The sequence below is a fragment of the Protomyctophum bolini genome, assembly GCF_963924005.1.
Source record: "Protomyctophum bolini genome assembly, chromosome: 7".
NCBI classification, from domain to species: domain Eukaryota; kingdom Metazoa; phylum Chordata; class Actinopteri; order Myctophiformes; family Myctophidae; genus Protomyctophum; species Protomyctophum bolini.
Window position 1 is genome coordinate 15,615,393 of NC_137868.1, and position 27,293 is coordinate 15,642,685.

At 41.2% G+C, this 27,293-nt stretch overlaps 1 protein-coding gene across 1 annotated transcript; it reads left to right on the top strand.

Moving 5' to 3' along the window:
- Positions 1–16,150: 16,150 nt before the first annotated feature.
- On the top strand, positions 16,151–27,008 carry zc3h12aa (zinc finger CCCH-type containing 12Aa). The gene is made up of 6 exons (XM_080768013.1): positions 16,151–16,292; positions 19,012–19,456; positions 21,516–21,655; positions 23,271–23,505; positions 23,838–23,944; positions 24,070–27,008. The coding sequence occupies exons 2-6, from the start codon at positions 19,059–19,061 to the stop codon at positions 25,101–25,103; spliced, it is 1,914 nt and encodes a 637-aa protein (XP_080624139.1). The 5' UTR covers positions 16,151–16,292; positions 19,012–19,058; the 3' UTR covers positions 25,104–27,008.
- Positions 27,009–27,293: the final 285 nt, after the last annotated feature.

Sequence of the window (27,293 nt, forward strand, 5' to 3'; positions counted from 1 at the left end):
AGACTAGCATTGGCTGATCTATGTAGGACAGGCAATGTGCTAGCCTAAAGTAAGAAATGAACAAGATGAATGCACAGGATATGTTCATTTGAAAGCCCTTGTCAGCCAGGGTTTGTCGTCTAGCCGGCACAAAGGGTGGAGCCGTACTGCCTGATTTACTTTAAATTCAAGTCATGGCTAAATTGGAAATCGTGAATCACTCTGACACCATCGGGGCAAGATGGATTACTCCAGTTAAAGGCTCCCTTTTCTTTACTTTGGCTCTCTTTAAAAGAAATCATACAAAAATTAATTTCTGCGACAGACGACTGACTTGGGCAATCACTGAAAGGAATAGTAAAGAGGGCAGGCGCTCTGGAACTGCAAACCTGATCTTATCAGCACAGCGCTATCCCAACTACATCAGTTCATCACACAATGAGCCTGGCTGGATATTTGAAGTCTCAGGTTTAACAAGCCTTGCCAAAGCACGCCTGCCTGGAGGGAAATTATGACTTTGAGCAGAGCCAAAGTTGCCCCCATGATGTTAAAGACGTAGTGAAATATTTATATTATTATTTTCCCCTGTCTGTCCTGTGTCTCCTTCTTTACTGGTGTGACTGCCATTGACACAGGACCGGTCCTGAGCAATCTGGCACTGGGGGGACACTGGGGAGGCACTGGGGGTGAGGCCTTTAGGAGGGCCATTCGAGCCGCAAGTGGAGCCTGCAATACTGCCATTGCCCAGGTGGAGCCTGCAGAACCATTGCGGCTCAAGAATCCACCACTCCTGAATGAAGGGTCTGGTGCAACACACAGGTCCTCGCTGTATTCCTGGTGAGAGCAGGAGTGGACCTGGTGAGACGTAAGAGGGGTCCGGACAGGAGTCAACCCACAGAGCCTAGTCCCTCCACATACCAGAAATGTACCTCTCGGTTCCAACGGATTGTGTGGCCCTGGTCTTTCCCTAGTGGGTCTGATCGAGGGTAGCTACTGGGACGTAAGTCGTGACTTGATCACCCCGGCTGGGTCACCCGCCTCGGCCCTATACGTCCTCTCTGGGGGGGACGTATAGGGTATATTTGTTTGAAATACACTCATGCTTTCTAAGGTGTGATTTGGGGTCCTAAGGATGAATACAAAATGTTGAATTGTGGGTTTGAGCTCACATGCCCTTTTGATGTAAATCAAAAGGGGGGGTAACTACCTGTCAGTGGGGAGTGTTGGCTGGGAGGAGGAGTAGGACTAAGGCCCTATATGTCCTCTCTGGGGGGGGTACAACCTGTGAGTGGGGAGTGTTGGCTGATGAATGAATATCAACACCCTAATACTGGGGGGGTCAAATTATGACAGTCAATAATTCCTGCTGTCAAAATATGACCCCAGTCAAAAAAACACTTTGTTTGAAATACACTCATGCTTTCTAAGGTGTCATTTGGGGTCCTAAAAATCAGGGCCAACAGCCATCTTCAAATTATTGGAATCAGGAGCCAAAAAAAAAAGCAGAGGGCCATATTGCCAAGTTTTGCAAACCTTAGAGTATATATTAATAGAGACGGCACCGGATTTCTCCTACCATCCACTTGCATTCACTAGAAGAGTGACACAAATTCAACGTTTGCCACCTGGAAAGTACTACAAAAGGGGGTTAATCAAACAGAAACGACAACATTTGGCCAACCTGGCGGGAAGGAAAGTACAAGATAGGGAAAACATTTGGCCAACCTGGCGGGAAGGAAACAAGATATTCAACAGTTGGTAGGGGAGAGCCGCCACGGATGTAACGCTTCACGGTTGTAACATGGACGTTATCTCTTGATTGGTCAACGCCACCATGACGCCATCGCGTCAGTATGTGTACAGCAACGTACTCTACGTGCCCAGGAAGTTTGAAGTGTTTACCTTCATCCTGCGGGGAGCTATTGGCGAAAAACTTAATTGTAATTGTAAAAATGCGTATAATTTTACACCTGGAGTATTTGTGTGCTACATTTTTTTTCTTTGGTGTTGGTGAATAAAAATCCACATGGATGTCTTCATGCTTATGTTCTTCATTAGTTTGCATCGTGTTTAGACGGAATTCACGTTCATTCTGGTCTGTAAGCAACGGCAAAGAAAACTTCGGAGGGAGGGTCAATTGTAACATGTGTTACAAATGGTCCGCTTCCATTCAATGCCATTATATGTAATATTTACACATTTGACATATTGGCCAATATTATATGTTCTAAAATTGTATTGTATTGTGTAGTGTATTCTAAAATTAGTTTAGGGTTGTATAACATTGTACAACTCAATCAATCAAACGTTTGTTTAATCAATGTATTTCCCCATTGAACTGAAAAAAAAGCCCAAACTGGTACACCCGATACTATTTAATATTTCCCAATATGTTTGATACATTTTCTTATCACATCCATGGTATGAAAACAATGCTAAGGAGTTGCTTCAATGAAATATAATTGCTTTAAGCTGAAAACGATATGTTTAATGGTGTTTTTTAGCGTTGTTACATTTATACTCCATGCTGTTACAATTAGTCCGACAGGCGCAACAAATGTAACACTGGAACATCGTCCACTTTCGGTTTAATAACTCCCGACCCGTTTGATCAATTGAAAAATAAAAATGGTTTATGGAAGCAGACAAGTGTAGGTCCGTTGCCTGAAAATATTACATATGTAGATAAACGGATCTCAGAGTAAAAAAATGAAACGTGCAAAATGTTACATCTGTGGCGGCTCTCCCCCTACTTTGAAGAGATGTGAAGAGATGAAATCTGAAACCTGAAACTAGAGAAGAGAGAAACTAGACTAAAGACCTTGGTACGGGAGGCCGGGTAGCAGAGCACAATGGACGGGGGTCGCACGAGGGACCGCTGGGTACGACCCGGTTCCTGCACAACCCAGTTCCTGCACGACCCGCCTGCCCATTATGCCCGATATCCCAGATTCAACCCATACCCCGGGGAGAACTACACTATAACTGACGTAGATCCAGCGTCGTCCAGCTCGTAGATTTAACGTTGTCAACGTCGGGCCCCAAATTCAACATGCTCGTAGATTACACGTCGCGTCGGGCCAATCAAAAACAGATTCAACACACACACAGCAAACACATGCGCGCACACAGACACAGGCAACCCCCCCCCCACACACACACACCCACACACACACACTCTTAAGCCCATCACAATTACTACATGATAAGTATTTGTGATAATCGCAATACTTTTGGGATAATAGTCATAATCGTCATACTCGTTCCCATGTTGGAACGTAGTGGAAGTAGCAGATCTAGGAGCTCAAAACTGTTTTGATCTCGTAGATCTGATACTTTCACTATTCATGTATTTTTATAGTAATTTAAATAATGTATTAATACTTGTGACGGGCCTAATGTACCTCAATGTACCCAGGCTTGAGCAGGTACATTTGGGGATTCCAGACAACATAGCGCGCCCACTATCGTTGACCGGCCGGGGAGACCCTTGAGTCTCGACCCTATCCCCGGCGTTCTGAAGTCACTGTCCTGGTGGGGAGACCCTCGACCCTACCCCCGACGTCCCAAGGAGCATTCCAGACATCAAGGGCAGAAGGCATCATTTTCCTTTAAAAATAAATAAACAAACGAAAAAAGTGTTAGAAATTACTACACCTATTACGTGCCCGTTGGCCAAATGGCCACCGGCCTACTTGAGAACGATGCAACTTGGGAACCTAATAATAACCATTGTCAACTTGTCATAGCACCCGTTTTAACTATCCGTCTGTGTCCCTTTTGTGCATACTGCATATGGAGATCTCTATCTGTCTGTCTGTGCCTGAAGAGTGCAAACCGACTGAAAGTAATCAATTGGCAGGTGTGGGGTTGCCGTGGCAATCAATTGGCTGAGGCAGAGACTAGAAATTGCACAGGTGAGGGACTTGGGCTCATTAGGTCCACTGGCATAGCCTTTTGTGTAGTTTCTGGACAATGGTGCGGGGGTGTGGAACACGTGTGTCAAATTTGATGGGTGTTTATTGGTTTATTTTCAATTGCTGCTTTCTTTCGTTTTAACGATTTTAGCTATTTTTGACAGGGGGGCAGGGGGCATTCGAACATGGGCCGGGCTAAATACATATATTTTTTTTTTTTTACAAAATGTTAGGGCGATTTCTTTAATATTATTTACTATAGTCCTACTAGACGCCAGGAAATGACATCTGGCTAGATCACGGGATCAACTGAATGTGAAGGAGGATACTGGGGCCGGGATGCCATACTGTCATATAGACTCAATGTCAGTTTGTCCATTCACCCTTCACATTCAACAGATCCTGTGATATTTTGTGGCCAGATGTAATTTTATGGGGTCTAGTAAGACTATAGTAAATAATAAAAAAGAAATCGTTTCAAGATTTTGTAAAAAAAAAAAAAAAACGCTAAAACGAAAGAAAGCAGCAAATTAAAGAAAATTTAATATTTTACTTTCTCTAATAACCTAAAACATGAACCTTGGTTGAAAAAAATCTAAAGTTGTCCTTTAAGTAAAAGTATCAATAGTGCTGTATAGAAATACAATAGTGCTGTACTATAATTCTACAATGTATTTCAGCAAAAGTACAAAAGTATTGGTTTTATAGCTATTGAAAAATAGTAGACCTACAAGCTCGTAGCACGGCACCGAGTGCCACGCTACGAGCTTGTAGATCTGCTATTTCTTTTCATGAAAATGTGGTGCAAATCTTTGAATGTATATTCTTTCAGAGCGAACGTTTTTAACTAAAATCTTTGCTTTGCGGGGGGGGAGAGACTTTTCAGAAAACTGTCAGGATTTAGAAGGCATTTGTAGAATAGTCCTCAAGTGGTTAATGTATGTTTTGTAATAAATATAAAAAAGTATCTGCAAAGTAACTAGTAACTATAATGTTTTCAAATAAATGTAGTGGAGGTAAAAGTATAATATTTGGATCCGAGATGTAGTGGTTAGTAGAAGTAAAAACTATTGGGGAAAAACTAAAGTGCAACTACCTCAAATTTTAAACGAATGACCGGAAGTACTCATATTCCCTCAAAAACTGTTTTTAACATTGTAACAACATTGTAGTACCGGTAACCTTGCAATGACATTGTAATGCTAATGACATTGTAACACTGTAATAACATGATTGTAACATTGTAACACTCACCAGTCTACCAGGTCCACAGGCCGGGGAGAGGCAGGGAGCCAAATCTGTACCTCCGCTGTTCTGAGGAGGGTTCCAGACAAGAGCACCAGGCATCATTCTCCTTTAAAAACAAACAAAAAATATATATATTATAAAAAGATCAGACCCGTCTGAAGCGAGTGGTACTGTACTGTACTGTACTGTACTGTACTGTACTGTACTGTACTGTACAAGGCAAGCCCTCCTCCCTTGCCTGTGTGTCTGTGTATTAGGCAACAGTGACACTTGGTGGTGAACAAACGCTATTTTCGAGCTCGGACACAAGGATAGGAGTGGTTGCACCACTCAAAAATCACACCCGTGTGAAGTGAGGGGCGCTCATCATCATCATCGTACATCATCAAGAATGGTGGTCCCTTAGTGGTCCCTATAGTGTTCCCACCGACATCTGACTGGTTCGCGGATTTGCTCGTCTACATGTGACGTACCTTTTGAGTATTTCAATTTCCAGTACTTATACTTCACTTTCACCACTACATCTCAGACGCAAATATTCTACTTTAACTCCACTACATTCATTTGAAAACTTTCGTTACTGTATGTTAGTTTAGATCAGTGGTTTTCAACCCTCTTCATATCAAGGCCCATTATTTATTTATTGGGCATTTGAGCCACGGAACCACCATTTGACGACATTTAGCCTCTCAGACCCAAAACTAAAGAATATTTTCATGTCGTTGGATAGGATTTTGCTGTACCATTAGGAGAGATAACAGGCAGACGTTGATCAAAATAACAATTCTTCTACATTCTCTAACTGTGTGGACTTGGTATCATTTTACGCTCTCAAGAGTTAAAGATCTAATAAGGGTCCATTTGGTTACCAACTCGCCATCATTTAGCTGGGGACCACCTGGAACACCCTCAAGGACCACTGGTGGTCCCCGGGCCACTGGTTGAGACCCACAGTTTTAGATTACTACAAAACATACATCAACCACATCAAGTCCTATATACACTTCGGCCATTTGAAAATTGCTGATCTACAAGCATGCGATGCGACACATTGTGAGTTTGTAGATCTGCCATTTTCAAAAATATTCATATACAATTTATACATTTGATAACTTGTGTGAAATGGGACATTCTGCATAGTAATTGTGACCGTAGATTACTATGAAAACCTGAAAAACCGTGGCTCTGTCACCATATACGGGCGTCAGTCCATCACGCCTTGTGACACAAGAAGTGAGGACAGAGCGATACGGAGGCTGCCATGACACTCCATATATAGGCATTGCATTGGGACTGGATTACCCAGATTACTCCAGTATTAGGCTAAATAAAAGCTTCATATCACATCACACAAAACAACAATGCTTCTATAACTCAATGGTTCCCAAAGTGGGGTCCGGGGGGGCAGGGGTCTTGAGGGAGTTCCAGGGGGTCGCCAGCTAAATGATAGTTTGGAACCAAATGGACCCTAATGGGTCTGTAACTCTTAGAGTGTACAAATACACTCAGAATAAAATACACATTGATTTTACAATAGAAATTGGGGTCTCAGAGATTGAAATTCCATTAAATTGGCTAATGCATGTCAAACTGGGGGGGGGGGGTCCTTGAAATTAAACTGCCCAGCTAGCAAGTTATGGCGCGCCGCCTGCGGGAGGCGGTCGCCGCGCGCCGCCGATCGTGTCCTCCGCCGGGCGCGTCGCACGATGTGGCCGCGTCGTTCTTGATCAGCGTGTGCCGTGCGCGCCGACGCGCGTGTAGCCGGCGCCCCGCTTCTCTGCCGCGACTCGAACGTCAGCTACGACGGCAGCAGCAGGACAGCGTGGAGCTGTCTTATGACACCCCCCCCCCCCCCCCATATATCCTCGATCCTCCCCCATGCTCACCTCCCTCCCACATATTTATAGAAACATAATAAAGCAGCAAATGTATACTTAATTTTGTTTCTTTATTAGGAAAAAAAAAGGTTACAATGAAATCATTTAGGCACATAGAAAAAATATGTAAACAACCAAGTTTAGAATACAAGTGGTTGATTTTTATGTCATTTTGCTGAGAATGCACTTTAAGACCACTCTGAGAACCACTGGCTTCTAAAATCTATAAAACACCAACTTTCCTGAAACCACCAGAACATGTTGGATAAGATTGTGTCCACATTTCCACAGTTTTCTGAAAAACCTATGTTTCTATATTAGTGGTTCTCAAATTATGTTATGTCAAGGACCCCAGAAATATTATGAAATTGGCCGCAGACACCTACAGTATCTGAAAATATGTTGTTCCAGGGACTACCCAGAAGCAAAGATGAGTTTAAAAACGTTTGCTCTGAAACAATATATATTCAAAGATTTGCACATTTTCAGGATAAAACTAAATAGCAGACCTACAAGCTCATAGCGCGGTCCCTGGAACAACATATTTTCAGATTGGAGTAAATCGTTTGAACACCAATGATACAGAAACATCTAGGCTTTTCAGAAAACAGTCATACCATTCAAACACTTTAACCATAATTTTAAAAGCTGTTAGATTGTTGGCAGATTTACAAGCTCAAAGCTTGTAGATTTGCTAATACTAAAATGTGGCCCAAACACAGTGAACGTTTTAACTAAAATCTGCGAGGATTTAGAAGACATTTTGTGGAATCAGTTCAAGTTTAATTTCTATAAAACACCAAGTCTATTCTGTGTGGAGTTAGTTATGTAGGCCCAGTAATGTTGCAATAACAGTTACACAGCAATAAACAGAACACACAATCGAGATTCACCTTTTGAGCAAGAAATCGTGCAGCATACATTCAAGAGTCCATTTGGAAACCCCTATAGCGGTGGGTTTGAACCCTTTTCATGCCAAAGTTATTCACCATTTGAGCCACGGACCACCATTTGATGAGCTGCCTGCCGTGCCTGTCCGTTTCCTTCCTTTATGAAGCCTGACTGGTGGTGGCCGCCAGCAGAAGTTCCAAAATGCACCCTGTCCAACGTCTCCGGCTCTCAGACCCCAGGTCCCTGTCACTGAAGTCCAAGATCCCCTGGTTTTAGCCACTTTAACCATTATTTAAAAAGCTGTAAGCTGTTGAAAACGAGTTTGTAGATTTGCTAATTTTGAAACATCGTGAAAATGTGGCACAAATCTGTAAATATATATTATTTTGCAGCAAATGTTTTAACTAAAATCTGTGAGGATTTAGAAGACATCAGTTCTCAAGTGTAAGTGCTTAAGTCTTTAAAACACCAATTCTCTTCTGAGTGGAGTCAGGAGTTTCTGAGCGTAGCAATGTATGTATGTCCCCATGTCTGTATGTCCGAGCACGGAAAGCTGGGTGCGTTCCTTGAGGTCTGGATGTTGCGTATAGTAGAGGGTCAGGGAAACGCGACTGGTGGTAGCCTTTCCAGCAGAGGTTGCATTTGAAGTCGATAGGTCTTCCTCCAGCGAAAGTTCGTCTGAAATCACAGAATTAATTAAATAAATTATTGTGGGATAACGTTTTGATGGCTGAGAACCACTGCCTTAACCCATTTAGACCTGAGGACGCATCTGTGTCGCCTCATAGGTTTTAAACATTATTTTAAAAGCTGTTATCTGTTGAAAAATAGCAGATCTACAAGCTCATAGTGTGGCACAGAGTGCCACAGTACTCATCATAATACACCTCAGTCATTTAAAATGTTATGATGGTAACAATGGTACACAGTTACACATTGTTGGGTGCCAATTTTCTGTCCTTGGTAAAATGAACAATTACCTTAAATTAAAGAACGATGTCTCAGCTCTGTACAGCATGTCACCTTGTCTGTAAAATGAAATCAAATTCAAGTCAAATTTCTTTCAAATGTAACAGCAAACTTGAGGCAAGAGAGCTTGTAGCATGCAACCTTAATTCAGTGGTAGAAATGTTCTTACCGTTTGTACGCCCAACAGATCCAAGTCCTGTGTCTGAAATCACAGTAACAACAAAATGGTAAACATTGTATGTACATAAAAATCAATTTGATGAAAACAGAAGATCTACAAGCACACAATGTGCTGCGAGCTTGTAGACCAGCTATATTCAGCATGCAACCAAGTGTAAAAATCAGGCTTAGAATAAAACAACAAAATGACTAAAATGACAAATTAAATCAAAATGTGTTGTAATTAGACAAATCTTTATTTGCAATTGTGGCCTAGCAAAGTTCCTTTAGAGGAGACAACAGAGAGAAGAGTAAAAGAAATGGCTCAGAAGGTACCTGCATGGCAATGCTCATTTTGGTCACTGCATCTGCACCTATAATAGAATAACAAAAAAAGTCTGTTTTAAACATTAGCCTACTATGTGATATTTTTTACATTTGCAAGACAGACATTTGACGAAGATTTAGCCTTGCAGACCCCACATACACACAGACCCCATGCTGTATTGATGTGGTACCATAGGAGAAGTTCTAAAACAAAGAATGACAAAAAATGTGATTTACAGCTAAATGCTGTTTATGTAGTCTACACAAGCAACGTATCAAATCTTATCTAATTCGAATAATTGTGTTTAAGGACTTATCAACACAATAAGAAGTTACCTGTTAAAATAGCATGAGTTATACGTTTGCTAATGCTAACCTTATCCCCTCGTCCAAACAATAGATTGCCCAGGTAGCTAGGCTAGCTAGCTAGAGGGAAACATACACAGATAAAGATCGAAACGATTCTAACACGGGCAATTACACTACACACGGTAGATATCGGATATAAAAATACACTGACCTTTCAACTGAATTTCTCCGGAGAAAAACTGTGTAAGAACTAATATAAGCATTTGTTGGAGAGTCTTGTCTTCTGCGACTGCCTCCACCCCCGTACGTCGATTCAACAAAAACAACAACACTGCAATGCATGCCGGGTAAAGCCTCGGCTCCAGGCTAGGTAGGCTAGCCTGAACTAAAGTTACAATTTCTAGTCTGCAGGTACATATTATTATTATTATTATTAATAACAACAACAATAATAATAATAATAAATATAACCGCAAGAAGAAGAAGTAGAAGAAGAATCCACTTAATTATATTCAATAGTTAAAAAATTATGTATTTTATACATATAATGCACATCCTTGTCTGAGAGAGAGAGAGAGACGGGCGGGGGAGGCAAGCCTTACGTCAGCGTGAGGAGGGACTGTAAATCGCTGTAAATTCACGATCGCATTAAAAAGTAACTGATCGCGCTCGTTTGACGCGCGGACAGCGGGGGGAAGTCCAAGCCAGCCCGGGCGTGCTACGCTGTGAAGGCGACAGCGGGAGGCGGTAGCTAGCGGGGAAATGTTAGCTGGGTGGTTGAGACTCACTGCGCCTCAAAATATTATTATGGGGGTCCCTGGCATATATTTTCAATTGGGGGTCCGCTGGCTAATTATTGTCAATTTGGGGGTCCTTGGTATGAAAAAGTTTGGGAACCACTGATCTGGTAATTAACTATTTGCTTATACATCAAAGTGAAATTACACGCAATTCCATTCCATCAACGGTAGGCCTAGCTAATTAGCTAAGCCAGTCCACCAGTGTCATCTGGTCTAAATGTCATCAAATGGTGGTCCGTACGTGGCTCAAATGGGTCTGGGAGGCTAAATGTCATCAAATGGTGGTCCGTGGCTCAAATGCCCAATAAATAAATAATGGACCCTGCCCTGATGTGAAAAGGGTTGAAAAGCACTGAGCTTAAAGCTAACGGTAGGCTAACTCACCTGGGTTCCACAGCTTCTTAGTTCTTTGGTTTTTCAACAGCCTGGTAAAAACACTGACGACTCTCATTAACTCCATGTAGGCCTGCCGCCTATACATGTCAATAAAAGTTACATTCAGACGTGTTTAATATTGAAACAAACCGTAAAAGGCTTGTTGTAACAAACACAGTCTCTATCATAGGTCTCTATGCAGCGTGCTTGTTGGGCGTGTGTCTGGTCGTGGTGGGGTGACCAAAAGGTGGCGAGCACGAGCTGATGACTTAAATACATGCACGTGCGTTATTATCGATCCCACTTCAGCTCAAGCCACCCCCCCCCCCCCACACACACACACACACACACGCACACAGACGCACGCACACGCACACGCACACGCGCACGCACACACATACATACACACACACACACACACACACACACACACACACACACACACACACACTGGCTGCAGCCAGACATGAGCCTAAAGAAATCGTAGGCGCAGACGTCTCGGTGGTTTTTAGACAGCTGGTGGATGGAGAAAAAGCTCCACGTCCGCCGACGACGTCCGCTCAACGGCCAGCCGACAGCTGACGCTCTCCTCTGCGGCAGAGACAGCTGCCGACAAGCGCGTGTCACCCGGCAGTGAGATAGGCACTAGCCAATGGAACAGATGCAGCCGCAGCCCATCCACTGGGCGGGTATTCACTTGTAGTTTTCTTCTTTCACTGAGTCAAACGCCCCCTGGGCAGTGGGCACCTCGAAGTAACATTCTGTCCACTCCAAATTGTTAACAAAACATTGAAAAATCGTCTGAAGAAATGTAAAGCAGTGGTTCTCATGTTTGCTTCAGATCACCCCTGTAATCTTTTCATCCATGGCACCCCTGGCTGAATTACATTGTCATTTACTGTAACCCTGATCCATGATGACATTGAAAATAACTTTATATTTATAAAATAGCGCGTTCACTTCACCCTCCACAGCCCTTCTCATCATCAATAACCTCATTCTCCGTGGTGTAGTGGTTAGGATTCTGCGCTCTCACCGCGGCGGCCCGGGTTCGATCCCCGGTCAGGGAACACTGTTTTATGATGAATTCCTGTTCTGTTCTTTAACTATATAGAAGTGTCTATTTATACGTCTCTAAATGTTTTGATGAATTGAACCATGTGGACCCTGTTGTAAACAAGTGTAATGCTTAATTGGGTCGTTCACTCACAGTTAACAGTATTTGTATTGAGTTTGTGCTTGAAATGTATTGTAATTCTGCAAACTGTTAATAAATATTTAAATCAATAAATCAAAAATATCCTTCTCCTTCTCACCGCCGGGTGACACACTTCATTTTTATGCTTGTCGGCAGCTTACATCTGACGCGGAGGAGAGCATCAGATGTAAACTGGCCGTCGCGCAAGTCGTCGGAAAACAAAACTGTTGTAGCCTCGGCAGGGAGGCGAACCGGGGTTGCCAATTCCAAAGGCACATACATTAACCACTCGACTAGAGAGTGATAACTTGACAGCCATGTTGCAACGCAGCAGCATATAGCCTACACTAGAATGCGCCTTTGTGTCAACATCTTGTCACTCACTCACTTGTCACTCTCACGCCCACTTCGCCAACCAAGAAATAGAAGACTACATGCCATTGAATAGGCTTCCGGGTGCGTCCCCTCTCGGGACCGCCCACTTTCCGCAGAGTAGAGCGGAGACGTCTGCTACCTACGATTTCTTTAGGCTATGGTGTGACTGCAGTGACACACTAGTGTAAGCTAGTATATTTTATTTTATTTTATTCATTTTTTTATATTTCATGACAGTATGACTGACGTTATCTGCTATGATTCAACTTTTAACATTTATATTAATTGTTTTAAAATGTTAGTAGCCTACCTACAGTAAAACGTTTTTTAAATGTAAAGTATTTATTTTACATCCTAATACTGGGGGGTCAAATTATGACAGGTCAAAATATGACCCCCCCAGTCAAAAAACACTTTGTTTGAAATAGACACTCATGCTTTCCAAAGTGTGATTTGGGGTCCTAAGGATGAATACAAAATGAATATCAACATCTTAAAACAAAAATGTTGAAGCTTGAGCTTGTAGATCGGCTAAACTATTTATATATTCCCAGAAAAAGACTTTTCAGATTAAAGGACCACTTCACCACTTTTCAACCTATCTTCATATAATAGGTCCTCTCTAATAATCATGATAAAATGGCACAATTTTTTTCTACTCAGTCTGTGCATGTCTCACAGGAGGGCTATGTTCAGTTCAGAAATCCATCCACCAGTGACATCATCGTTAGACAGAACAAGATTTGTTTACAAAAATGTTTAGATTTGTATTATCGTGAGAACGATGGCTTCCATTTTCACATTGCAACTTTTCAGGACTAGAAAGCCTGCAGTTTCTATTAGCATGGATTCCACCATCGATGATGTCACTGGTGGACGGGTTTCTGAACTGCCCTTGTATGAGACACAGACTGAGTAGAAAAACATTGTGCCATTTTATCATGATTATTAGTGAGGACCTATTATATGAAGATAGGTTTAAAAGTGGTGGAAGTGGTCCTTTAATTAAATAGGCCTATATATCAAATTTGATGACTTCTAGTCGTCTACTATAAAAAACGATATAAGTATTGTCAACCATGTCAAATATTATCCCCATTTGGAACCTCACTCACGCTCTTAGCTCAGAGAAGAGGTTCCGTATAGATCCCTGCATCGGTAGAAAGGGGGTTGAGCTGTCCAAATACAGTGGCAAAACCAAGAATTGTTTCAAAAGAGTAAAGGTATTTCTGGCAAGCTAATAAACTTAGTACAGGCACGTAACATTTTAGATAGGGGTGAAACAAACAACTGCTTACATAGCTTAGTTATAAAGTTAGCCAGTAACATGTTTTTGTCGGAAGTTGCAGCCAGAGAGGCAGCATTAGCGGTTAGATCTATTGAAGATTCTGACCTTCAAAGTACATCATTTTTGTTTTGATTGTATTGCTGTATTGTTGTTTTGTTCTTTCTGCTTTGGCAATGTAAACGTATGTTTTCTCATGCCAATAAAGCCCTTTGAATTGAATTGAATTTAGTGCCTCCCCTGTTCGAATGTCGAATTTGATTTTCCAACTGACTTCAGTTCATTCGACATACCACAGCAGTATGAAGCAATATTATTTAGGTTCAGAAATGTCAACATTCAACACCAGTGGTTTGCAGAAGTGTAAATGTCAACAGTTTTTACACTTTCAGAGTTAAATCAACACTCCATATTGTATTATGCTTGTACTCAGGATTTCTTCAATCATGACCCTTGCCATAAATTAGAAAACAATACACTCAGCTGTAGCCTACAATAGACTAAATGGAGGTTTTATAGGTACAATTAAATAAATAAGCATATAAATGTCCTTCATAGCAAGTGTGATACTACTAATATTGTTTCAGTGTGCACGCTGAAAAGGACTGTGCTTGGAACTTCTCCCACCCATAAAGTCGATGGCTGGCAAGAAATAAGGCTGATGGCTACACAGTAAAATTAAATAATCAAAGGGTTAATTTAATTATCTCTGAGAGTGCAAAGATCGACCCCACAGGTCCATTTTGGTCATTTGAGACAATGAGAATTATACCTCAGAGAATAGCAGTAGGCCTACGTTGGGGAGCATGGATGTTTGTGTGTACGTGCATGTGTGTCTACATTTGTCTTTTCATGTTTGTAGCCTATATCATTGCAATCAGGTGTAAAAATGTAAAAAATAAAATAACCTTTTCCAATGGATCCAATGTAGTTATTAATATTAGTCACAAGCTCTTGTTCATATCCTACTTTTGTTTCAATATTGATAAAAACCCACTGACCAAAAACAATCAAACATGTACAAGCTCATGTGTCGTAATGTGACGTTTTGTGAGCTTGTAGATCTGCTATATGTTTGCTACATTTGTGTGACACTCTTGTATGATGCAGTAGGGCATTAATTAAAAAAAAACAAATATGGGAATGAGGTTTCTGCCCGACAGCAACGATATTCAAGTATATGAATGTGTGTATGTGTATGTGTGTATGTGCACGTGTTGTGTGCATGTATACCTATGCACAACATGCAGATGTTTTTGTATGCGTGTTGGCCTCAATCCACTCCTCCTTGATGGCTGTAGCTTATTGCCCTGCAGTAATATGAGGCCTTGCAGACACTTCACACCTGGGACCAGCGGTGTGGGCCCTCACAGAAGCCAGAAGCCTGGCAACTAGCCCTGATTACTTTCTCCACTCTCTGGAACTCAACTCTGTACATGCCATTAACCAAGGTTACGGAGACTGGTCCCAACTCTGCTCGGTGACATTATTAACCATGTACACCAAAGTGATCTATACAAACACACAAGCATGTACACACAAGTGAATACCAGTACTTGTCTTGTGTAGTTCTCATTCAAACTGATGTACCTCCTCAGATATTTTATTTTTTAACATATTTCAAAATGTAAAATTTAAGTTCATTTACTAATGATTATTGGACTTTTCGTACGTAACATACAACACAAAAGCACAGCTGAGTGATGAAGCTGCTAAATGGTTAACATTGGAAGTAATTTGTTACTGTACCCGAAATTAATGGAAACACAAATACTAAACAATGGCAACAACAGTAACACTGGCAACAGTAACACGCACAGAGATAGAGTACATGAAAGATTAGTGTTTTGCACACGCACGTGCGCGCACACACACACACACACACACACACACACACACACACACACACACACACACACACACACACACACACACACAGTGACACACACACTCACACACAGCAGTAGGCAGAATGTCTGTGGACTCCACAGACATTGATGCTGCTGGACTGCACGATTTATTGCACGGGCCAAGCTTGGCTAACCAGCAGAATAAAATGTGGCAAGGGTGACATCTGGTGGACAAACCTTCCAGTGCTCCCGTGAAGAAATGATTGTGAAACGTGTTCTTGTGGAAGGTAAAGGGAAGGTTGTAGCTCGCTTTAGTACAGTAGCAACAGGCAGTAGGCAGGCTACGACTTGAATCACTGTGTCTGTAAATGTGTTCGTCGCAAGTAAACTTACTGACACGTAATAAATGACTGAGACATACGAACTGTCACTGCAGCAGACTGCAGTTAAGTAGTTGTCTGCTGTATAGCCAAGTAGCCTAAAGGTAGTGTGGTAGGTGGCTGTCAGCTGAGCTGAAGGCCAACAGAGCTGTTATCTTATCTCTGAAGTATGCAAATAGGCTCTACGTCGAGAGGAAGAACGCAAGAAATGATTTTCTAAAGAGAGGGAGGTGCTAAAAGTGAGACCCGTGGCACTGACTTATACTCACTCACTCACTGTATTTCGAAACACAAGGCAATAATAAGTTAGCTCTCGAAATGAACAAGAAGAGAAACACGCCAAAGACGTCAAGGTGAGTTTATACCTATACCTGTATAAGCATACATACCGCGATGTATGTAAACGATTTGTTCAGGAACTAGTATTCTCATCTCATGTTTGCTCTCACGTCCCAAAGTGGGAAGCAGGGGTTTCCCTTTCATGTCACCTGTAAGCTGTCAGGTATACATACAGTATTCAGTAGGCTACGTTGTTACAGAAAAGTCTACCTAAAACCAGAAAACTATTGCTTTTATGCTCCGACGTACGACGGTGTCGCGCAAAGACAATAGCAAACATAAGCTCACTCAAAACAATGAATGTGATTTGACGCGTTCTTGTTGTAAGCTCCTATGGGTTGTTTTGTTATTATTTATGAGACTCAATGAACAAACCTAACAGCGTTGATACTAGATTGTGGTTACTTTGTTTTGTATGTCTGACAGCTGTCATATAGTCTACACTATTCATAGACGAACCCTGGGATGACCTCGTTTGTTTGACTATGAAAATGCAATATAAATATTCCTAGCTCATGCATTTAAATATAGCCACGGTCTATTTGTGTATATAATATTCATTCCCAACCTATTAGCCTACTGCCCCCCCCAAAATACAGAAAATGCAGTTTTATATATTGAATTGATAGGCCTATAGATGTTGTGTTATATCATTCATGTAGCCTGTGTTTTAGCTAAATAAAAATCTAAATATCTTAATTGTTCATAAAATAGATTCATAGAGCTGGTGATGTTAAGTCATATTGATGGGATAGTCACTACGGTAGTTAAAGTTTTGGTATTACACTAATTTCAAGTGAACCAAACTACTCTCCATTTGACTGACCCCTGGGCATCAGCAGACAGCACAGCGCCGAGTCAATCACATACTGTAGTGGTTCTGAAACCACAGATAGATCTAGATAGGTCTATGATCGATCTAATTTCCCCATAGCTCTGAGAGTGACCAAATGGACCTGTCTCAGAGTTACCCCTCTAAGGGTCCATTTGGAACTTCAACCTCCTCAAGGAACCCTGGTCCCTGGACTGCACTTTCAGAACCACTGACATTTTTGTCCTAGTATAGACAATACATTTGTATCTCCACTGCTATTGGTTCTACGGTGTTTACCGTATTATTACATTTGGTTGGTTGGTTCACTGATTGTTGAGATCAGATTCTGAGAACAGAGCTGAGTAAACTAGAACCTAAGCCTTGCCATAACAGGCTCACACAGACCCACACAGTTTTCTCTGTCGGTGGAAAACTCATGTGTCCAAAACTTTATGAATATCACACTTCTAAATTGCATTTGATTTTCACAGTTTTCTCTGTCGGGTGGAAACCTTATGTGTCCTAAACTGATACTTTCCAGGATTCAAATTCAAAAGTAGCAAAAGTATAGCAGATCGACAAGCTTTAACCCATTCTGACCGGGCACCCATTTTGGTGTTAGCATCATGTTATGCTTTACCTATTGAAAAATAGCAGATCTACAAGCTCATATCGCGCCACCGAGTGGCGCGATACGAGCTTGTAGGTCTGCTATTTTTGAAAAATTCGAAGAACGACTGACATTTTTAGAATCTGATCTCAGGTCAGAATGGGTTCATCAGACCAGTGTGTGTCCAGTGGAAACCTCGTATGAATCTGATCTCAGGTCAGAATGGGTTAAGAGCTGGCATATCTGCTACTATTGATGCTTTTGTGTGATGCTGTAGTACAGTGGTTTTCAACCAGTGGCCCAGGGCCCACGAGTGGGCCTTGAGGCGGTTCCAGGTGGTCCCCAGCTAAATGACGGAGAGTTGCTAACCAAATGGATCCTTATAGATCTTTAACTCTTGAGAGCGTAAAATTATACCAAATGGAATACGGGTCCATTTGGTTTCATTTTACGCTCTCAAGAGTTAGATTATTGTTAAACATCTGCATTACTTAATTTACAAGAAGTCTACACAATTAGAGTGTAGAATAATTGTTATTTTCATCAATGTTTGCCTGGTATCTCTCCTATAAAACATCAATACAGCATTATCAAACAACAACAAAATATTGTTTAGTTTGGCTAAATGTCATAAAATGGTGGTCCTTGGCTGCCAAATAAATAATGGGCCTTGATACAAAAAGGGTTGAAAACCACTGCTGTAGTATGATCAAGTGGGACATTAATTTACGAAAAGGTTAGTATACAACCTAGTTAGTATACAAGTTAGTTTCTGCCTGACAGATGTCAAATAGGCCCCTATACCAGTGGTTTTCAAACAATGTGACGAGTCACACTGGTGTGCCGTGAGACAAGTCCAAATATGCCTTGAGATTTTGTGATAACCACACATTATTTCTGCAATAATCATGTATACAACTAGTTTACAAAACGTTATTAATAATGTTTTTCCTTCTATACACAAAAAACGTATTTTAACTTGTGACTTTTGTCTGTGTGAATTTTTTTGAAAAGTTGCAAAAATCTAGCCTATCTGCAAGCTCACAACGTGTCGCACTGTGGCGTGTTGTGAGTTGTAGATATGCTATTTTTGCTGTTTATTTAAAAAAAAAATTTTTAAACATCTCTTCAGCCCTAGTACATTAATTAATTTGATTATTGGTACCATTGTCAGTCATTTCTGTGTATATTTAGGTTATTCATCATACCTATCTTCAATTATTTGCATGACAATTCATAGTCATTCATAGTCAATAGTAAAATGACATGATGATGACTGCCCTTCTAATCACCTGTTATCTTTCTCAAGTCCCGCCATGAATATCATCCCAAGACGAATGCAATAGACGCTCCAGAATGGATCAGGATCAGGCCTGCTGCAGCCCGGACCCTGTTTTGGGTCAACTGGATCCAGACAGTGGTGAGCTCCAGGTCAGGGTTGACTTCTTCAGGAAGCTGGGCTACTCTGCCACAGATGTGAGGCATGTGCTAACGAAGCTGGGCCTAAGTACGGACACTAATTCTGTACTAGGGGAGCTGGTTAGAACCAGTGGCACCTCCGTGCCACTCTCCAATCACAGCATTGACGAGAGGGGTACAGGAGGACACAAGGATCCCCTAGTTGCCCCTGCTTTGGTTCTTGGGCCCCACAGACGAGCCACACCACCACCACTACCATTGCAGCTGGAGGACAGGAGTGACACAGACACTGAACTGAAACCCATTGTGATCGACGGCAGCAACGTTGCCATGAGGTGAGCTTGTATAAATTGCATGTGATCACTGTAGAACAGTTTAACTTTAACCAATAACATATACAGTATCTTAGCTTTAGCTTAACCAGTTAAATCCATTATGCTTAATTGAACCAGGGTCCCCCAGGGGGTCTAGTACTTGGTTCCCCTCTCCCCTCCTTTTTTTACCCCTTTGCACCAAATCTGTTCACCAAATATAACCGAGCTACAAAATCACACGTTGTGTCACACTGTGATGCATTTGTGAGCTTGTAGATCTGCTATTTTCACTGAATGTTTGCCTATTATGAAATTCCCAAAATATGGTAGGGTTCATGTGGTTAAGTTCTCATTCTCATACACAATGTACTTGGCAATAACTCTTTCCTTTTGTTGATGATCCACTTGCAATGGCATGCATTACAATTCCAATTTGTTTGGTTCTGCTCGATGCTTTCTTGATGCATTATGATTACACCTGTCTCTGGGCCTGCAATGTGTATGCTAGGGGTAAACATCCCAGGCTGTCATTACGTGTTCCAACGTCTTATACTGCTGGACATAAAAATACCTGTAAGAAGACACGTCAAACCTGCCTCTGCATGCTTTTGTTAAGGTCATTGCTTCAGTATGCAAATCTCAGACACACACCTCAAAGTCTCTGCCTGGCAGAGGCTCTGCAATGCATACATTGAAAGGCCCGCAGGCTTATTCGCACAAGAGTTCACTCAAGGTTTATGGTGTTTGTTTACACAGTTCAGATATGTATTTGCATCATTTTAATTGTCTGATCCTTTTCCAATAAGACACAAGATCAACAATCTAACATGGTTAGAGGGATTATGCAAATCTTGCATGATTCTTCTTGACATGTCATTGAATTACTAGCGAGTTAAAAGAAAACATGGACATTGAGATGTATTGACTCGGTGTAGGCATGTTTTATTTTTGCAGTATATAGATAGTGTAAAGATTAGAATCTTTTGATTATGAGTACTTTGACCTTTTCATTATTTCAATGGCAATATGTGACTGTTGACAAATTAAAGAACAAACCTGAATGAGTGGAGAAACATAAGGAATGTAGATGCTTCCATACACTGCAGTTACACAATTAACATGCTGTCCTGCTCTGTGACTGTGGCATGTATTAAAAACGCAGAGCAGGCCTAGTTGACATCGATATTGGATCAAGATGGCTAAAGAAAAATATCTAAGCGACTATGAAAAAGGGCTCATTATTTAGGCATGGATAGCAAGAGCTTCAGTCACAGACCTGGCTGGTGTTACAAGAAACGGAATAAAGTGACATCTGCATTTCGATCTAATGGAAAGGTATCAGTAAATGGGGTTGGAAATTGCCATTTCATTGATTATTATTATTGATTATTAGTACATTAGTGAAATATATAAGGAAAGAAAAACGAGCAACTTCTTCAGGTATCTAAGAATGTCAGTAAGCACAGTCCCATCGACAACTAGAGAGGGATGTTATATTAGGGTCTGTAGCGCATAAACCCCTCATAACAAAAATAAATGCACATTTTATTAAGAGTTCAGTGGGGGCAAAAACCGTGACTGGTCTAGAAACCAGTGATATGGTCATACGAGTCATCCTTCACCATATTCTCAACAAGTGAAGTGGGTGAGTGAGTGTGTGGCATACACCAGGAGAACAGTACTTTGGACTGATGTATTAGACGCATACATTCTCCACAATCATCATCAATACACCGTGACCAAATGAGGGAATATATTTTGTTAGACTGGTGATCCATCTCTCCAAATCTATGCCAAAGCAGTCCACATTGAAGCTGTATGTCAGATTGCTAGATACTTAGACCAGTGATTCCAAACCTTTTCTGGATCAAGACCCCAACTGTACCCATTCTACAAACTGTTTGTATTTTCAATCAATCAGTCAGTCAAGTGGTCAGATCGGTTTGCATAATGCATTTTCAGAGCATGTTTATTTTAAACAACACTCGATTTTACAGAAAAAGACCACCAGCAGGTTGAGAATCGCTCAGATGGAGCACTAGCTTATTAGTCATTTACAGTAATGTTCTCTCTCTTCCAGTCATGGCAACAAGGAAGTGTTTTCCTGCCGTGGTATTCAGCTGGCAGTGAGTTACTTCCTGGACAGAGGGCACACTAGCATCACAGTGTTTGTTCCCACCTGGCGCAAAGAGCAGCCGAGACCCGACGCCCCTATCAAAGGTGAGGAGGACATACCACCTTGTTCCAATGTTTCCCAAACAGTGGCTCGGAATTAATTTGTGTGTTGCGGATCCATTTTTCGTGGGTCCCTTTATTTATTTTTTGTTTCCTATTAAATGTTGTCATTAATTATTATTAACTTCCACAAAAAAATCTAATTCAACATTTTTATTTATTCAACAATAAAAATAATCTCTCTTATTAGTCGTCTGAGCCAGGGTTAGTAGGGTGCATCGCATTCTACAACAAAAAACTGTTCAGGTTTGATTAGATTTTTAAGAACACTTCACTTTTGTCTGATTTTATAACGGAACTGCCCTCAGGGCTCAGTCGCTTATCTGACTTAGTAGACCGAGGTTCCCATGATAACTACAGTATTGTTGAGAAACTGTATACTTGTGTCAATAAGGCAAACTATTAAATTGATGCCAAAGACACTGTGTGAAAACTGTGATGAAGACCAGTTGGCTACCGGTATGTTAATAATATAAACCTTAGTAACTTAATCTATGTTAGAGCATCTTTCAAAACCTAGAACCTTAATATTGCCTTGACATGTACTATAGTGTGCATTTAAGATGCAATCTCTGTCAATGGTGTATAAAGGAACATTGTCCAAACATCTTTTCATTCTTGACACATTTCTTTGGTAGGTGTGGTAGTATCGTAAAATCGTATTGCACCTTCTCTGTATCGAATAGAACAGTAACCCTACATTGACTATGGAGTTTATTATTCAAGTCAAAACATAATAATTAATGGCTGGACCAGCATTTTCTTTAAACTGATGCATCACCACCTTGTGTCTGTGCCTTTCATGATTTAACAAGCCTGAAGTTTGGGTGTGGTGAGAGTTCCAAAGGTTCTATATCATCTCACCAAGAGGTAAAAATAACCCTGCAGTAATTCCTGGGAAACCCCCAGCAGGAAGTACAGCTGTGTGGGTTTTTGTTTCCCCCTCACCTACTTTACTGGCATTTGAGTTTATTTTACGGCTGTTGATCAACCATAGTGAATGGGTTACGAGGGTTACTGTCGTTCTGAACACAGGGAATGGAGGAAGTACTTTGTAGGAGCCGCTAACAAAGCCACATTGAGCCATTCTTAGTTGTAATCCAGCCTCTCAGAATATCCATAAAATGTATTAAAGCTTAGTTTCAGTGGGATTTGAATCTATATTAATTACAATCTACACACAAGTGGCTTTGTATTATGTTCTCATTCATTAAGTTGGCAGTTTCAGTAATGTGATATGATGTACACACTGGGAGTAATGCCTGGTGCTGTTTGTACAGGTGATGTAATACTGTACCTCCAGTCTCTTCCTTGGAGTTGTATGAGTGATTACTAAGGCTCTGAATATGTACTGTCTGTGTTTTTGTAACATATGTGGTCTTTTCAGTTTGAATGTTTCGTTGGGGATGACGCCCAAATTATGCAATGTTGAAATTACCAACTTTGCATGGCAAGTTGCAACAAAGGATTTCCAAAATTATGACACACCTACTGAACATTGACAAACATGTTTGTCCCCCCAAAACGTAAATAGTTCCTTACCGCCACCATACCGATATGTAATGCTGTTCTCTAATGGCATTACATTTTGTCCTCATAGACCAACACATACTGACAGAGCTTGAAAAGAGGAAGATAGTTGTCTTCACGCCATCACGGCGAGTTGGTGGTAAACGGGTGGTCTGCTACGATGACCGTTTCATCGTCAAGCTGGCATATGAGTCGGACGGCGTGATCGTGTCCAATGACACCTACCGTGACCTCCAAGGAGAGAGACCTGAGTGGAAGAAATGCATTGAGGAGAGGCTTCTCATGTATTCATTTGTCAATGACAAGTAAGCAATTTCCTTTTCTTTTAACAGGTTGTCTTTCCTCCTTAGTTAAAGGGACATGTAAGTTTGTTGTTGATGGTTTTCATACTACTATGTATTTACAATGAAAGCCCCATCGATAGAGACAATTACTTAATTATATTAATTCTGTCTGTTTTGGCTGGACTCAGTGTTCCTACAATTCCCATCATGCATTTGGCAGACAGACATGTGTGACTTTTGTTTGACTGGTGGATAATTAGGGGAAAGGGCACGACAGGGCACAGTCTTTGTGCCTTAGTATGTGGATCATTAGAGGGTTTCACCAATAATCACACTCCTGTTTTTCTGTCCAGGTTCATGCCCCCAGATGACCCACTGGGTCGCCATGGACCCAGTCTTGACAACTTCCTCAGGAAGAAACCTCTGCATGCGGAACACAAGAAACAGCTCTGTCCTTACGGTAAGATAATTATATTGGCACAAAACTCTGAATGGAACTCCTCCTAAAAAGGAATGTGACACGTACATACAATAAGATGAACCCTAACACTCAGTTTTGTTTGTTCCCATTGTTGTTTTACCCAGATAAAAAGTGCACTTATGGCATTAAATGCAAGTTCTACCACCCAGAGCGAGCAAAGCAGTCCTATCGTTCACTGGCTGATGAACTGCGAGAGAGTGCCAAGAATTGCAGAGGAGATGTAAAAGAGGAAAGAAACCTCAGGTTATTGCCAAGGGGGTCTGACCCTGGATCAAGTCATAACCCTTTCCCCTACTCTCTAGAATATGAGCTGGGGCACAAGCTGTCCCTGGACCAGCGCATTCCATTACATTCTGGTCAGGTCAGTGAGAACACTCTGCTGTACAGGGATGGACACAGACCCAATCAGAACCATACACCTGTTTCAACAACATCAGGAAGCCAGTGGCAGAAAAGCGAGTGGTCCATGATGCACTCGGCCCCCGACCACCCCTATGCCAGCATCTCCTCCAACCACTTGGATTCTGGCCTGGGTTCTTATGAAAGTCAGTGTTCTGAGATTTCACATGGCCACAGCCAATCCTACAGGCTCCAGCAGCAGCAAGCCTCCAAACCCAGGTATAACCATGACGTTGCCCCACCCTGTAGGTGCTGTTCCCATGTGACACCTTCCGTGGCAAACCAGTGCAATAGCACAAACGTAGATCCTCACTCTCAGGCTAGATATGACACCTACTCACCCCATATGTACCCTCCCAACATGCGCCATGCCTACAGCCTACCCAGCCAACCCCTGCACAGTGGAAACCATCAGAATCAACCGAAGTGCAGGTCAGATCCCTTCCAGTGGCTCCCACAGCCACGGTCAGCCCATAGTCTCCCTGGCCCAGTCCACTCCCCAACCCCCCAAATACCAAGCTGCTACTATGAGGAGCATGGCCACCATACTTGGGCCCAGCCACAGAGGCCGTGTTCTGCTGCCTTTCATCCAGAGCGGTTGGAACTCCGCAAGAACCTGCAAGCCATATTCAGCCCGCAGCAGGTGGATGCCGTCATGGAGATGTTCCCAAACCAGATGAATGCCCAGAAACTGGCAGCCGAAATCCTCAACATGAAGGCCCACGGAGGGATATTCTGATCATTTATGTCTGTCTGACAACGATTTGAGTGATTATTCAATGCCTTCTGCCTTTGGTCCTTATTTGTTAACAATAAGAGATTACTTTGATGGGCCAAAATGCTAATGGTAATATACATTTATGGTATCATACTGATACTGATGAATAGTTAATTGCAAGTTAAGTTAGTAAAGGAAAAAGTTCTACATTTATTGGATTACTTGGCTATATGGTATAATGTGCCATATATATATGTATATACTATACAGTATATGTACACCTATATGTGATCTTTTAGCATTTGTGCTAATGAACATTGAGGAGATTTAATATGTTCACAGTTGTATTTTTATATGACATTTTAATTGTGACCTTGTCATCCATATTTAGGATGAAATGTGCCTCTAGGCTAATAACGGTGTTTCTAGAGTATTGACTGTTGATGCATATTGTGTCAAATGTGTTATACACTTTTTCCAAACTGTGTTAAGTGCCACATTCTTCTGATAGCTACTCTACTGTGTAGTTCTGATGTACCAGCACTTGCTTTGCTATACAATGTCTAATTATGTAAATTTAATCTACAGTATAGTGTATTGTTTCAAGAGTAATGCTTTATTCCTGAGTTGTAACCTACAGTACCTTTGCAATGATTTGATTTGAATCTAGCAAGGATGCTAACCTGCACACGTTATTTACAGTCAGTGCCAGTAAGACTAAGGGCTGATTCATACTAGGAGTATGAATCGGCCCAAACCTGCCAAAGAGACGGACTACATTTTTGTGAGTAATCACTGTTTCCATAGAGTTTAGTTACTTATGCTATGTGTTGGTTTATTCAATGGACCTTTAAGCAGAATTTCTGGAACTGTTTTAATTAGGATGACAGAGGAGAGGAGGGCTAAAAAAAATATCACAAATATATAGCTGCTTGCAGTCACTCGCTTCAGGGAATACATTGGAGATAACGGCTAAATGGGAATTGGAAATTAATGTTATAATAGAGGATGGGGAATGGGTGTTGGCTTGTGACGGAGGTCACAAAATTACAAACAGCCCAGTGTGGCAGTGTGGAAAGAAAATGATTGGAAGAAAAAAAAGAAGAGAAATAATTATATATATATATATATATATATATATATATATATATATATATAAAAGAACACCTTTCATGATTTCCAAATTTGATAAGAATAAAACAGAGTTGTGTTGGAGGGACTACAAGCAGATTGGTGATCATACCCATATTTTCTGGGATTGCCCTAAATTGAAAACTTATTGGAAGGGTATACATACTGAATTATTGGCTATCCTAAATATAGATTTACCATTAAACTCAAGAGTGTATATAATTGGAGTGGTTCCAGAGGGGTTGGAAAATAACCAGGTGGTTACATTTTGCTCATTCTTTGCAAAAAGTATTATGACCCTGTCCTGGATTTGACCACTACCACCTACAATTAATCAATGGCATGAGAGGTTGTTGAGAGTGTATACTATGGAAAGAAGTACTGCTAAGCTGAGCTCCAGGTTTACATTTTCAAGTATGAAAATGTTGAGGAAAAACAATTGGCCCTGGTGACAAGTTATCTTAACTTACCTGTAAGTGTAAATTTTTGTGCAAGTATATGTGCCATGCAGTCTTGCTATACTTATGTGTATTTTGAAAAAATTGTAATTGTTTTTTGTATGTCTGCCAATTTATTTTGCTGACAAAAGCTCATTCTGTAAGATTTCACTGATGTAGAAAGGCAAATAAATAGCTACCGTATGTTCGATGAAAAACAAAAATATTTCTGTGATTCTGGAGTCTGGACCAGTAATATCGTGTTGCAAGATGATGAATAAATAAATGGTCACGAGTTCTTATGAAGGTGTCAACAGAGTAAAGTTCTCTAATAAATCAATGACGTCAATGATGTTGATTGATTGGTTATTGCATTTTTTCATTGTAGAAACCGTTTACTCTTAAGCTATTGGTCAGTCACTGTAGTTGCCAAATTCTGAACCTACCATCAGAACATCGCAGCAGAAACATTGTTTTTCCAATATTCTATTTCTACCAATCTTCAATTTTGATGAACCTGTGCAAATTATACCCACATTTTCCTGTTCTTAGCTCACAGGAGTGGCACGCTGTGTGGTCTGCTGCTATAGCCCATGATGCCCATCTGCCTTAAGGCTCAGCTGTTTTACTTCCGAGATGCTCT